The sequence below is a fragment of the Genypterus blacodes genome, unplaced genomic scaffold (assembly GCF_046128005.1).
Source record: "Genypterus blacodes isolate CSIRO-AG114 ecotype Tasmania unplaced genomic scaffold, CSIRO-AGI_Gbla_v1 ptg000118l_1, whole genome shotgun sequence".
In the NCBI taxonomy this organism is placed as follows: Eukaryota; Metazoa; Chordata; class Actinopteri; order Ophidiiformes; family Ophidiidae; genus Genypterus; species Genypterus blacodes.
In genome coordinates this window covers 1008090-1022674 of record NW_027466921.1, presented here as the reverse complement: position 1 = coordinate 1022674, position 14585 = coordinate 1008090, and the positions used below count along the sequence as shown (strand labels likewise).

The 14585-nt window shown below is 43.1% G+C and overlaps 1 protein-coding gene across 1 annotated transcript; it reads left to right on the top strand.

Annotated features, from left to right (window-relative positions):
- The first annotated feature begins 2435 nt into the window (after nt 1–2435).
- ccdc138 (coiled-coil domain containing 138) lies at nt 2436–13874 on the top strand. The gene is made up of 15 exons (XM_076161982.1): nt 2436–2673; nt 2925–2964; nt 3449–3563; nt 3636–3736; nt 3920–4083; nt 4476–4613; nt 5017–5136; nt 5458–5535; nt 5757–5876; nt 6399–6563; nt 6874–6990; nt 8929–9133; nt 10953–11126; nt 13180–13318; nt 13684–13874. The coding sequence occupies exons 1-15, from the start codon at nt 2599–2601 to the stop codon at nt 13808–13810; spliced, it is 1878 nt and encodes a 625-aa protein (XP_076018097.1). The 5' UTR covers nt 2436–2598; the 3' UTR covers nt 13811–13874.
- Nucleotides 13875–14585: the final 711 nt, after the last annotated feature.

Genomic DNA, 14585 nt, shown 5'->3' with positions numbered 1-14585 from the left:
CCAATTAACATATCAGAACAGTCATTTCCATACAAAGTGGACAAAGCAAATAGCTCTCTCATGAAGATCAGTGTTGGTCTGCTTGCAGGCTAATTTCTCTCAATGTCAAGGAAACCCTGCAGGGACACCGTGACTGAATCATGAGAATGTGTATTAATGGCAAAGGCTGCTAATTATCCAAACAGAAAGAGAGGGCATTTATCTTAAAGCTTTGCTGTAGACCCTTCAAATGTAGAGAAAACTTTGTACTGCATAATGATTATATGGGATGTGTTGGACTGGGTTAGAGAAGAGCTCAGACAGCAGATGGGTTAATCAGAAGACATCAAGAAAGACTCATATTCCTATTATCTCCTTTGCTCCTCAGAGTGTGTCGGTGTTACTCAGTAGTGATTTTATAGGCACTTTTCCATTATTTATGGTGTTTTTTTATTTCCAGCGATGTCATCATAATGGCCCCATTTCATTCCACTAGAATTGCTTCAGTGATTACAATAATCACCCGAGCAATAATAATAATAATAATAATAATAATAATAATAATAATAATAATAATAATAATAATATTCCATGATGTTGTTGTTGTTAAATGGATATACATTGAGCATATTTTTCTTTCTAATATATGCTTATCATGGCTCACCAGAATATTTCCTTCAAATGTGCAGTAAAATGTATTTAAATTAAATTAATTAAATTATTTCTCTCCTATGGCACCGGGGCAGACTTTCTCGCTGTGATCATTAAATGAAGCACCTCTGGTAAACACACAGGTTAAATGAGAACAGGGAGTCAGTCACATCAGTAGCGGTCTCCTGATATGAGAAAAGGAGACGTGCAGGAGGATTTAGCTGTTGGCACCGCGTTAATCGGGTAGACTGGCGGGGCAGGGGCGAAGCAAGCCAACTGATAAAACACTGACATCTACCGGCCACTTGATGAAAGTGCAATGAATGAAAACTACAGAACTCAATTCAGACAAAGCGTAGTCATTAATAAAACTCAGTCTAAAGCTCTTACATCATCTTCATATGAAGCAAACGATTAATCTAAGTATTAATTTGAACATTCTCAAAACATGTCACTCAAATTTAGAAATGTCCCCCCGCCTTCAATCAGTCATGGTTTAACCCAGGCCAATAAAGTTCACCTGAAAGGCTGTCTGTCTGTTTGTTTCCCACAACAAGACGACAGCAACAGGTAGGAACCGAACGCTGCTGGTGCTGGTTATTTGGAGGATGTTCTGGGTTTTTAATTTTCTATACTGTTTTCCATACACAAGAGCCCGTGTGTTCTCTCTTTGCTAAGGCTGGAGTGGCAGCCGCTGTACATGCTCCTGTAACTGCAATGATACAATGGCGTTTTGGGTTCATGTTTGTTGAATTTTCCTATTGTCAAATTTCAAAATGATAATGCTAGCCTGTCATGTCTCCACTGCAGGGTGCATAGCAACCTCAAACTCCTATGGTGTAATATGGCAACACATTCATCCCCCCAGATGGAAGTACCGGGTTCAAATCCTGGTGGGAGTATACTGGTTTTTACTACACCCTCCTGTAAACTTTGTGACCTTCCGTAGGCTGTGCAGATTTTACTAAACATCAGATATTCATGACGCGTTTCAACTGCGATGAGTAGAAGCTCCGAACAATTAATATATAATCTTCCTAGATGTTTAAAAGCTGGTTCTCTGGGCCTTAAAGGCTGCATGAGAAACACTTCACCCCCATCATTTGAGTCACACCACTTTTGAATTAGGTTTTCAATGTCACAAATGCATTTTAAAAGCAAACCATCTGTTCCCTTTAATAACTATAATTAACGCTCCATTTGCATTCACCTGGATTCATTTGAGGAAAACTGAGACTGAATACCAGTCCACCAATGTCTCCAGCTGCTGCGACCAGTCAACTGCACACATCAGTGCAAACTTTACAACCCCTGCAGGAAAGAAGACCTCTAGATCCGTAGCTACGGTTTCAGGTAACTGCCTCAGGGAACAGAGTGACAGCTAAAGACACTTCATTCAAAGACTGATGTGGCATGAATGTGGCTCACTCATCTCCATCTGAGGGAGTTTGGTTTGAGTTGGCTGCTTTGTATCTACTTTTGAATTATCACCTTCCTTCTCTTCCTAGTTTTCCTCTGAATCAAAGTCACTCATGAGTCCATAATGGTATAACACGTGCAGACAGGACAACGTGAGCTGAGACTGCGGACATGTTTGTATCAGACACTTTATACTTGAATAATAATAATAATAATATTTATTTTGGTGGCTTTTGTTCTTTCTAAAGTCTGTGGATGTCCACAACTGTCCACTCTGGATTTCTCAGTCAGACCTCCAAGGAATGGAAATGATATTTGTTGGGTGTACTGCGCCTTTAAATCTTTAGGTCACGTGACTTGCTAGCCGTACATCCGCCAAAGTTTGGATTTGGTTTCCACGGTCAGAAACACAAACACGACGGACTGTACCCGAGACAACTTTAGCATCAGAAACAAGATGGCTCAGGATTCAACATGATTCACGTCGAGTGGCAACAAAGCAACTCGTGTTCTTAACGTCTTTTTACGTCTTTGAGTCAAAGCGTCAGAATGAACCACAAACATAAAGACGCCGACATTGCGGTCGAGAGGCTGAAGCAGAAATATATCCAGAGGAGGAAAAAGGTTCAATTTTAAGTACTTTAAATTCACTTTTCTGTCTATTTAGCGTTTTCTGGAAAACTTCAGTTTCGCGACGCTTGCTAATATGTTTGCTAACTTGTGTGTCGTTCCCGTGTTCAAAGTAGCTGAATGGAGACTGAACGAGTCCTTTTAGCGTTGTAAATGTGTTGACTTGTTTATAAAACATACATTTTGATTTGTTAGTGGTAACAAATGGTTTCACTGAAGTTCTTTTCTTTTTGTACGTCGTATAGTTGCTATCTTCAGAGGAAAACACTCGGGAAACTTGTGCTGGTAAGTGTGTTTACCAAGTCACTCATTTGTGCCCTCACATAAACTCTATGCTGTTTTGTACGTTATGTCTAAGTAATCAACAAAATTCTTCTTAAATGTTGATTAGAATCAGATCACATACATGTGCAGCTCAATACATTAGAATATTGTGGAAACGTTAATTTATGTCAGCAATTCAAAAGGTGAAACTCTTACATATTATAGATTCATTACACATAATATGAAATATTGCAAGCCTTTATTTGTTTTAATGTTGAGGATTATGTCTTGCAGCTCATGAAAACCCCAAATTCAGTACCTCAGAAAATTAGAATATTGTGAAAAAGTTCAATATTGTAGACTCAGGGTGTCACACTCTAATCAGCTCATTAACTCAAATCACCTGTGAAGGTTTCCTGAGCCTTTAAATTGTCTCCATCTGGTTCAGTAGGCTTCACAATCATGGGAAAGACTCAAACATAATGTATGTATGTGTGTTTTATAGTAGTACCAAGGACCATCCTGGCCTCCAGATCCAATCGAAATCCAAGCAAAGAGATGAAATACTACAACAAATCCTTACATGAGCTGCTTAAAGCTGTTATCAACCCTCCTGACCGGTGAGTATCTGATCTATATTAGAATTAGGAAAACAGGAACACGCGTCATAAACACAAACACTTCCCTTTTAGCTTGGTCGGCGGTCGTAGCCTGTGTGGCAGCGATGAGAACCTGAGTGGGGACTGCACAGCTCTGCCCCTCCATGACTCCCAGGTGCTGTGTACAGAAACAGGTGTGTGTTTGATGTCGTGTCCCGCTGAAAACGGAGCGTCTGGCAGCAAATCGTTCATTTAATTTGTCTCTGTGATGAAGTTTTTCACACCTAAACAAACTGTAGTACACATAGTACTTGCTGTTGCCATTTTGCTTTTTTTCAGACTCTCTTCAGCACTTTACCACTCTCTTATTTCTCCAGATGTAACCTTGCCCTCCTGTCTGAATGGCAGCCCAGGCTCTTGGGAAAGTGATGCGAACAGGAACGCACAGTGTGGTCGCCAACGCTACGACTCCTATCCCTCCTCTCCCTCATTTCTAGCTAAGGTTTACCGGGAGATGACGACCATTTATGAGCAGCTAAAAGTAAGAGCAGAGCCACGGTAATGTCCAAGACAGTTTGGTATAGCTGCCATCTTCTCATCTCTATTTGTTCTAATCAGATGAGTACATTGTGTCATTGTAACCACAGAAATGGATGTTAAATGTGATATAACGATAAACTAAAAAAGAATGTTGAGAAAAACTACATTTATTCTGATAGGAATGACTAAATCACTGTGGTAGACGCATAATTATGTATTGGGGAGTTTGTTTAAATTTTATGTGAAACCTGATGAGCCAAACTGGTTTATTATGGGAGTATAATTCACATTATGCATTGTTTTGAGGCCATCTGTGCTATCCACCAGTAACTCCAGATTGAATGCACGGAGCACACAAAGTAATACTGTGTGCGCGCGTTTGTGTGAGAGCAGGCAGAGCGATTAAGCCAGCAGCAGTGGGAGAAGGAGCTGCAGGAGCGAGAGAGGAGGCTGGAGCAGCAGGAGAAGCCTCTTGACAGGCTGGCCAAGGTGGAGGATGTTCTCCATGGGCGCATACTGGCTGTAGAAGAGGTCTCGCACACGCTCACACACAGTTCATCCTGTCACATTAAACACTTGGTATCGTGTCTTTAATGTAGCACGTTTCCTCTATGCTTCCTTTCCACCCTTAAACGTTGAGCTCTTGGATGCACTGATCCATAAACTAAATGTAAAATCCTCTCATATCTCACCTAAAAAGATAATTTTTATTTAGATAGTTCCGAACCCCATTCATCCGTTTTTGTTCAGCATGGACACTCATTGTGCTACATCACATTTGTAATAAACTCAACCATGTGTAATGTTCTTGCAGAAACATGCTGAGGATTGTTAGTGGGGGGGTTGCATTTTCATTATGTGTCTGTACACTCAAGGTCCTCATGAATAAAGTCTCATTCTGATGAAAACAATGTGTTTACATCTGTATCACCAGAAACACCAGCATGAAGTGAGCCAGCTGCAGGATCTGCTTCGAGACAAGAGCAAGGAGAACAGGAGGCTGAAGTCCAGCTTTGAGACCATGAAGGAGCTGAATGATGCCATGAAGACACAGGCGAGTATACACGTGTTGGTTCGCAAAAGTCACTTTCCAAACTACATGAAAATGATCAAAAATAAAGTTGAGGACAGTCTACTAATCTCTCATTTCTGGGGGCAACAGCCAGCACTTACCTTATGTAACCACAAGAGGGCGCTATGGTATTTCCCAATTGCTGTGTGATGCTATTGACTGAAGCCTCCTGTGCTCAGAAACACAAGGCATGTCTATTCTAAAGATGAGCAAAGACAGGCTTACATGTATGTTTGTTGAATAAAACCAAATGAGGAATGTTTCACAGACGGCTGACGTGGCACTGTTTTTTTTTCACAACAGTTAAGTGTGATCAGCGAGCAGAATAAGAAGCTGGAGAATCAGTCCAAGAGACTGCAGGCTCGACTCGACAACCTGCAGGTAACATCACATCAGATAAAGCACAGGTACTCCCTCTGTAAGCCACAGTCAGGGGGTTTCATGCATTGGTTGCGTTTCCCTTCTGATGTGTTTCCATGGCTTTAATGAGGAAAGCAGGATGCACAGGTATCGCACAGCTCAGAGGCAGATTCAGATTGAGAAAAACTGGACCCAGTGTGGAAATGAGCATTAAAGATGTCATATTCATTCACTTCCTGCAGAGGAAACATGAGCACAGCTTGGCAGTGAAAGGCCTCCAGAAAGCGTGCGTGAAGAGCTCCCAGTCTACCAAACCTTCCAAACTAGAGACAAATGCTGCCTCTGGAAAACCCAGCACCAAGGTACCTCAGCAGCTCTTTGTGTGTACAGTATGTGTGTGTGTTCACGTATGGTTTATGTTTGTTTTGTGGTTGACTGTTATACCAATCAGTGGGATTTACTCTAATTAGGTCTACATTGGCTCATTTAGTTTTAATGTGTTTGTTACAAAGACGCCATGCGCGTCATTTGGAAGCCTGGTCGCGCTCTCTCTCTCTCTCTCTCTCTCCTGACACGCACACGCACACGCGCACACATTTTTGCACACCATGCTGGAAACATTAGTACAACACTCACTCTCCACAAACCACACACTCTTCCAGCTGTCATGTTAATTCCTAGTCTGTGATTGTGCCGTTGCTGTTGCAAATGAATTAATTATCATCACGCTAAACTTAGTGGATTATTTCAAGGATGATTGTTGGGTGCATGTCCACCCTGCTGTCATGGCTTGTTTCTGAATGCTTCTTCTCACTCTTGATGGCTGTGGATTCATCCTCTAATGAAGCCAAGTGCTGATTTGTTCTGTTGCTGTTCTGTTTTAGCTCAGCCCTCAGTCCAGCTCAGGTCCCACAACGCCAAAGCTTTTGGCTCTGCTCCTGGACTGGGTTCTTGATGGACATACCTTCTGCACGGCAGCTGGAGACGAAAGAAAAGGTCTCGGCCCCTGTCTGCCCTCGGTGGTCTCGCTCAACGAGAGATGCCTTAAGGTAGCACCTACACAGTTGCTTCTCTCTGGCTCCGATCCGTTTACACTCACAAGCTGCTCAGCGGGTGAATCACATTTTATGCACATTTGTTCTCACTTCTTATCCTTAAACAGAAACATCAGTCGACCAGATGGTGGCGCTATAACAATTACACGGAAATGTTGTCAATACCGTCTGAAGCTGCCACAATAGTATCTCAACAGTATCTCTCGCGTTGCCAGTTTTTACATTTGTTTTGGTATCCCGATCATAATTTCAAGTGAGCTGCAATAGATACTGCAATAAATACTAAATGTTCTTGATTCCTCAGGCGCTGCCATTGTTAGCAGATCAGCTTCATCGTGCTCCTTCAGCAGAACCTGACCTCATCCTCAGCCTCCTCAGGCTCACCCACTGCACTTTGAGACACATGGACAACACCATGCAGGTAAAGACCACATTACATGAGATGATGCTTTCTCTGGGTAAACTGGACTGATGATGATGATGATGATAATCTTCTAGACACACAGATTTTGTACTATTTAGCAAACATACCAGTTTTAGCAATAAGCCAAAACTTTATTTCCTACTAAGGCAAACAGTGATCCTCAGAGAGAAGCACATGCACATACAGTATACTGTACATGTATGCATACATAATGTGCAAGCAAAGACATAAGCAAAAACTAATCAAACCAAACCTTGTGTACTGTACTTTGCTATATCGCAATACAGACTGAAAGTAGATTGAGGCGCTTTTTGAGACCTGAACAATCACCTAATCGGTCAACCGTTAGTCAAGTTAATGAAACAGTTGTTTGAAAATGCCAAGCTTGGTGCCAAGCGTGTCACAACAGTTCAGTTCAGTTCACCCAACTATCGGTGATAGACATTATAGGATAGACACCGATGTACCCAGCAGAGGGTTTAAGAGGGCAGGTGGAACAGTTTAAGATTCTCCACCATCCCTCCCAACATCTTCATCTCTGACCGTACAATAGTTGGCACGTCCAAGAAAGACATGGATAAGGAGAGCTGGACAGAATATCAGGATGCCATGTAGGAATGCTTCATCTGATGTTCATAGTAGTTTGATAGATAATGACGTTTTATAAATCAGATGTTGAATGTTCACAAAAAAGAGAAATAGAAATATGGAGAATGATGGACTATGGAGCTTCTGTCTTTCCTTTCGACATCTGAATTGTTCTATATTTGCAAATGTCGTGATGTATTTACAGTATTTTCAGTCCTTCGGCAATCCCCTTTCCCTTCCTTATCTGCTCGCTATTACACTACAGACATTTGGTCTCCAACACAGTTTGTTATTGAAACATCTTGGAAAATGAACCCTGAGTTTTGTTGCAGGGCCTTAATCTCTACTATGATTCAACCTGAGCAAATATGTCATAGATTAATTTTTACGAATATACACAAGTCATCCTTTTCCTGTAAAATAGCTGTTTTTTTTTTTTCATTTAAATGATATATTAAATCCAATAAGATAATCCATGAATTATAAAGCCGAGCTGTTTCATGGGACCTGCGAGTAATCGTACGACACGTAATCTTAGCGAACGTGCAAATCAGAAGTCTCTGTGTCTCAGTGTCACCAAATCAAGCAGAAGTGATTCGTCCCTCCTCATATGCTGTTGATCCTGAAAGTTGTTTTTGTGCATCCATCCCTTTTTATCCATAATCAGAACTGAAACGAAATGACTGCACGCAGAGTTGAGAGACGACGCTCCAAAACAAAATGTGACAACAGTAAATTCATTTTGAGGCCTGCAGCTTCCTTTGTTTCCTGTGATGAATGATCCAAACCGACAGGCCGCCGGGCCACTATCACAACACAAACCAAACATATTCCACAAAACATAGACAGAGGCGCACATCCACTCCATTTGGGGGATATCCACTTTATCGCTACATCTCCCTTTTGCAGCGCAGCCGTCTTTGTGGCACGGAGGTCCTGTCGAGTTCCATCTTGTGTTCACATGAGAAGTGTGATTATGTAAAGTCCCCTGACTGCCTATCTGGTAGGACAGAGCAGAGACATGGAAACAGTGAGTCCCTGTGTCTGTGGCTTTGATAGGGATGTGGTAAACTTCCTCCATTATGGATGTACACAAGCTCTAGTTGGGGTTGGTGGTCTCATGGTGTGTTTGTGTTTGGAGAGGAGTATGGAGGGCTCACTGAAGATTGTTCTGGGAACCGATCCTGAGCCCAAAATTAAAGTATAAAGTTATATACCATGACAAATGCCTGCTAATAAATACAAATTTCCACTTTATTGTTAATCTAGACTTCCTGCGGCGGTCCTGAAGGAGCTGATGGAGACATTCTTCTCTCTGACAGCTTTGTATTTGTGTTGTGTTGTCAGCATGTGGCTCTGTCTGCCACTCTGCGGCGCATAGGAGAGGAAGTATCAAAGGCCCCGGCCCGGTCCAGCGCACCCCAACATCTGGACCCGCCGGACTCCTGCACTGTCCGTGGCGGTCCCTTCAGAACGTGGCCCCTTTACCGCAGCCCATGTCCTCCCACACGCATCCTCTCCAGCCTCATCCTCCTCCGCACTGTCACCCAAGGTAGTAACGCCTTCCCCCACACACATTCTTTATATCGCATACATAATTTATCTTGGGCATAATAGCTGCAAAGTGTAAACAGATGCATTTGTAAATGATTCCACACAAGTGTAGTATAATTTTCATCCATCTGTCCATATTCCATCCAGTTTGTATATTATTGTCCCTTTTCTTGAGAGTTTTAAAGCTGGAAAGATCTGAATCTCAGCAGGAGTTGTGTGTTAAGTTTCCAAAAATGAGCCAATATGCAGAAAATGCAAGTTTTGAAGTTTTGTAACATCAGAAAAGTTAACTCAGCAAATGTTGCAACTTTGAAGCAGTTACAAAACCTCTCAGATCTTTTGAAACTTCAATCTTAGATTTTTCTCAAACATTCTGAATTCCCGCCCCTCCTGATGGCGTTTGTAGACAGCAGGGAACATTCGAAATAGCAGAAATACACTTTTACTGATCGAGACAATATTCAGAAAAGGATAAACTATATTGTATACCGAACAAAAAGATATTCAGTGTGCACTCTGCCGCTCGGTGACGATGCCAGGATGTGATTTCAAAGGGAAAAGATCACAGGAGGAAGAAGGCCCTCTGGCTGATGGTGAAACAAGGAAGGAAGGAAAAAGGAAAGAAGAGTGTTATTCAGATTACGCTGGCACACTGACACCCATGACGTATGAATTAAAAGCACAAAACGTTGCATTGTCATTGTTACCACGGCAGCCTTAATTTCAGTTTGGATTGGGCAATCACTGAGCAGCAGCCAGCCAGACCCCGAAAATGTCAGCATTGTGTCCGTAATTATCACTTATCACCTTCCACAGTGCAGCACCAGACCTGTGCAGGTGTGAGACCACAGAGACAACAAGGCCCTATTACAAAGCTCTACTATCGGCAGTATTATTCCAGATTCATTTAAATCATTAGATGTTACTGCAAATTAGAGTACGCAGCAGTTTTCTAAATGTACATTAGAAACCTGCTGTGTTGTTGTGCAGTCAAACTGTGCTGAGAGAAGGTTTCCACTGTATTTCGTCAGATTATCATGGCACACACACACACACACACACACACACACACACACACACTCGCTTTTACCTCATAAACATGCAGGAAATCTTTAAGCTGAATCCAAGTTTTGCCCCTGTAAGCCCTTGCACACCCAGTGGGTGCAGTCGATCCAAACTGCCACAGCGTATGAAAGTCAGGACTGATGAATGTCCTTCCATCTGCTCCCATCCCTGCAGGGCTGCCTCAGCAAGTCTCAACGCACTTTTATCTTCCACCCTGTTTGCCAGTGTGGCTCTCTCCCCCTCTTTGGATTGACATGAAGCCATATTGAGCATAATGGAGAGATATGTGTTCTCCGTATAGGCACCGGGCTTCTATAAGTCATAGGTACCATTCTTTCTTCCAGCGCAGAAAGAAAGCTTTTATTCCAAGTCAGGTGGCATAGATCCATTCCAGTTAGACTTCTGAAAAGCACTTTTTCAACCCAACTTACAGCTGAGATGGATCACACGACAGTCAAAATGTGTTTGGGTAGCAGATTGAGATTGAGAGTTGGTTCTGAGAATGGAGGTAAAGGCATTACAGGTAGCCTGGAGTACGGCAGTGGTAGTGGAGGGAAAGGAATGAATACGTGGCATAGAGGGAATAAGATGAAGACGGATGGAAGAGTTTCTTATCATTGAACAAGTTAACTATCTAAATCTCTGAGGGTATTAGGTGTCACACAACCATGTCTATCACTACAGCTCTGATATTTGCTCTTTAAGGTTGTGCAAGGTTGTAAAATGTGAATGTACTCTCTTGTCGTCTGTAGCCGACGTGCTGGCCCAGGCTGTGGGCAGCCTGCACGCTGACCTGGCGTGCGAGGAGAGCCGAGGCCTGTTCGTCCACTACGGCGGAGTGTGTGCCATCCTGTCCGTGCTTCGGGCTGGCCGAGGAGCGCCGCACACACTGGTAGACATTCTGATGCAGCTCACGGAACAGTCTCGTAAGTTGGCACGTGCTACAAGACACGTTCGCACACACACATGTCAAAAATGAGGTGACGCTGGTTAATCATAAAGAGTAGAAAGAATGTTGTCTCTAATTTCGAACCTTCATCCTTGAAAGCCGTAGCGATGGCTCCTCTTAGATTTACAGGCTGCCTCTGCTCTGACTGTTTACCTTGATTTACTGCAGCACCTCCTGTGATACGGCTTCTATGAAACCCACATGTGAGACGTAATGGTTTGCTCTAGCTCACATCAGTCATCCAGGAGGCATGGGTGGTGGGGTCAACAATGGGATTTCAAACTGTGGTTAAAAGACTTTGGACGTCCGTTACTCCCGCGGCCGTTCTACGGAAGGATGAAAACGAAAAAGACTGGAGTTTTCAGAAGGTTGTGAGGAAGCATGAGCCGTCTCACTCAGGACTGCAGCTTGCTGATATACAACAGAGCTGCACGCCAGAGGCCACGGGGGCCATGATGGTGTGTGTGTGTGTGTGTGTGTACAGTTGTATGTGCTTCTCGGGAATTGCATGTCTCTTACGAGTTGCTAATAATTGTATTTTGCAAGCGGTAATGAGGAGAGGCGGGAGGGGGGGGGCTTACACCTAAAGGTCGCCAACAAAACCAAAAGGTCTGCTACCAAACACACACACATACGCAGGCCAACTGCACTAACTTGGCAACTAAATGTGATGGATAAAATGCAGGCACATACAGGTTGCACAACACACTGTATGAAAACTACAATAATGGAAAATCAATGCACACACACACACACACACACACACAAAGTAACAGTGTCTGGTACTGTGTGTATGCTATCTGTCAAACTCCCTGATTTACATCGAAGGATACATATGGCCCTATTACCTTCAAAATGTGTGTACACGTGGACATGCGTTCTTTTTGTCCTTCCTGCTCCATCGTGTGTGTGTGTGGGGGGGGGGGGGGGGGGGGGGGGGGGGGGTGGTGAAAAGCGCAGATGTAGAAATTTAAAAATGACACCAGATATTAAAAAGTAAAAAAGATATTAAAGCCTTTCATCATGTAGCACCTCTGACCATCAGTCATATTAGCTTGGTTTATTCTTGGTTTAGTAGAGCAGAGATCTAGTTTTTTTTCTAGGAACCAGAATGTGTCTTTAGCAAAAACAAATGTTTATTTACGAGGAACTGACTCATTTTGGGACTTCATACGATCCACATTTCGCCTTTATTGACCGAAAAGAAAACCATGCCGCTCCCATCTGTGCGGTCTGATGCTTTATTCCTTCTCCCCGTTTCATCTTCCTGTGTGAGTTTACGGTTTGATGTAGCGAAGGTCAGAGTTAACTGACAGAAAATCATTCTGACCAGCATCTGTGTCCCGTTTGATCGTTCACTTTATGTGCAATGTGTGTACGTGTGTACGTGCGTTTTGATGCTCCCTTGGGGTCGTGCTGTGTGCGCGGAGTTCTCATTCCAACGCAAATCTGGAAAGGCTGGCACAATATATCAAAACGAAAAGCAAAATTATGCACGCAACTGCATTTCAACTCAAAGAAACAGATTCTAAAATAAAAGATAAATAACAAAAGTGCTTCAATAACTACAATCAAATTTTCAAATCTCTGATGTCAGGCAAATTTCAGGCACTTTGTAGTTTATTCATTGAGACTGAAGGCCGTTCTTACAGTTTCACAACAGATTGACATAAGCAAGTACCTGGTCCGTACTCCAGTAAAGAGGGGATGAGTCACATCTTGTTGCTGAAGTGGTTCAGCCGACCATAGCATGCCGGACGCAGTGGTGTGTGTCTCTTAGCTCTTGTGATAGACCTCAGTGCTGAGTGGTAAATGGCATGTAGCGGTTTCATTGTGGTGGCAGCAGCTTGACCAGAGACTTTATCTCCATAATCCAAAACAGAGAAAAACATAGATTATACATCTTATTCCTCTCTGTGTGGGAAAGAGTATCTATCTTTACAGAAAGCCAACATTATCCCACAGTTTTGCTACCAGCGAATGTACACAGAATGAGCTCTCATCATTGCCGTGTGTGTGTGTGCTTGCAGGCTATCTGACGCCCTTTCTGGAGGCGTGCAGCTGTGAGGAATTTTTCCGCACGGCCTCGCAGCTCCTGAAGAACTCTCGCTTGGAGCTGCCATCGCTGGAAAAGCTCTCCATCCTTCTCCAGAAACTTTCCAACATCAGGTACACACACACACACACACACACACACACACACACACACACACACACACACACACACACACACACACACACACACACACACACACACACACACACACACACACACACACACACACACACACACACACACACACACACACACACACACACACACACACACACACACACACACACACACGATCGGCACATCAACCTTGTAATGGGCATAAATGCGTCCATGCCTGCTCATCCTGTCATTGCCTCATTCAAAACTGTGGACTTCTGACACTACAGAATATGTTTCAGGTAAAGACTCTCAGCCAGTATATTTTAATCTTCTTTGATTTTCTTTTTCACATTTATTTCATCTGTTGTATTTCTTTCAGGACAAACCGTCGTCTGTTTGAGTCATGCTCCCTCCACCTCCACATCCAGGAGCTTTATCACAACACCGAGCGCACGCACAGCTTCCTCCGGCTCAACCTGCGCTCCATCCTCCACAACCTCCAATAACACACACACACACACACACACACACACACACACACACACACACACACACACACACACACACACACACACACACACACACACACACACACACACACACACACACACACACACACACACACACGTCCCTTCCACATTTCCATTCTGCACACACATCTGTAGACGCCCGCCTCATAGTTATAGTTCTATAGAGTTCTTTTATCTGTCACAAGTCGTCTTTGTGATGTTGTGTACGTATGTTTTGCACTTTGTAACCCTTTGTTTTTATGCTCCCAAAATGCTAATCTGATGTCTCTTCCTGTGATGAAATGGACGTCATGCTTGCCAGAAGCTTTAATGGCTGTCTGATGTTCTGCGACGAGGAGAGACTGTGACTGTGAAGCTTTTTAATGGCAATAAACAAAAAAAGAACTGAAGGACATTACGATTGGACCACATATGACTTAGTGAAATCCATATGTTTGGTATAACCTCATCGTATTTGTTTGTTCCAGAGCATGGGTGGGTTGATGGGAGTAATGGTCTCAGTATGGGACGTGCCGGTGCTGTTGGTTGATGGGGGAGATTAGAAGGATTGAAACCATTACATCTGATATGTAGACCTTGCTTACGGAATAGATATCTGGTTAAAATATTACTTTAAAACAAAGCTATAACCAGGAAACGGGGCAAATTAGATCCCTGTACTCAAGAAGAAAGGCAGGAAGTCATTGAAGGGATCATCTGAAAGGAAAAAATGACACAATGGGCTGGAAAGCAGAGGAAGCTGAGACGATTT

Excerpts from the sequence above, each read along its gene's own strand:
- ccdc138 (XM_076161982.1), top strand. The coding sequence starts at position 2,599 with ATGAACCACAAACATAAAGACGCCGACATTGCGGTCGAGAGGCTGAAG. Across the intron at positions 2,965-3,448 it reads CACTCGGGAAACTTGTGCTG|TAGTACCAAGGACCATCCTG; the intron begins GTAAGTGTGTTT and ends TGTGTTTTATAG. Across the intron at positions 6,564-6,873 it reads TCAACGAGAGATGCCTTAAG|GCGCTGCCATTGTTAGCAGA; the intron begins GTAGCACCTACA and ends TTGATTCCTCAG.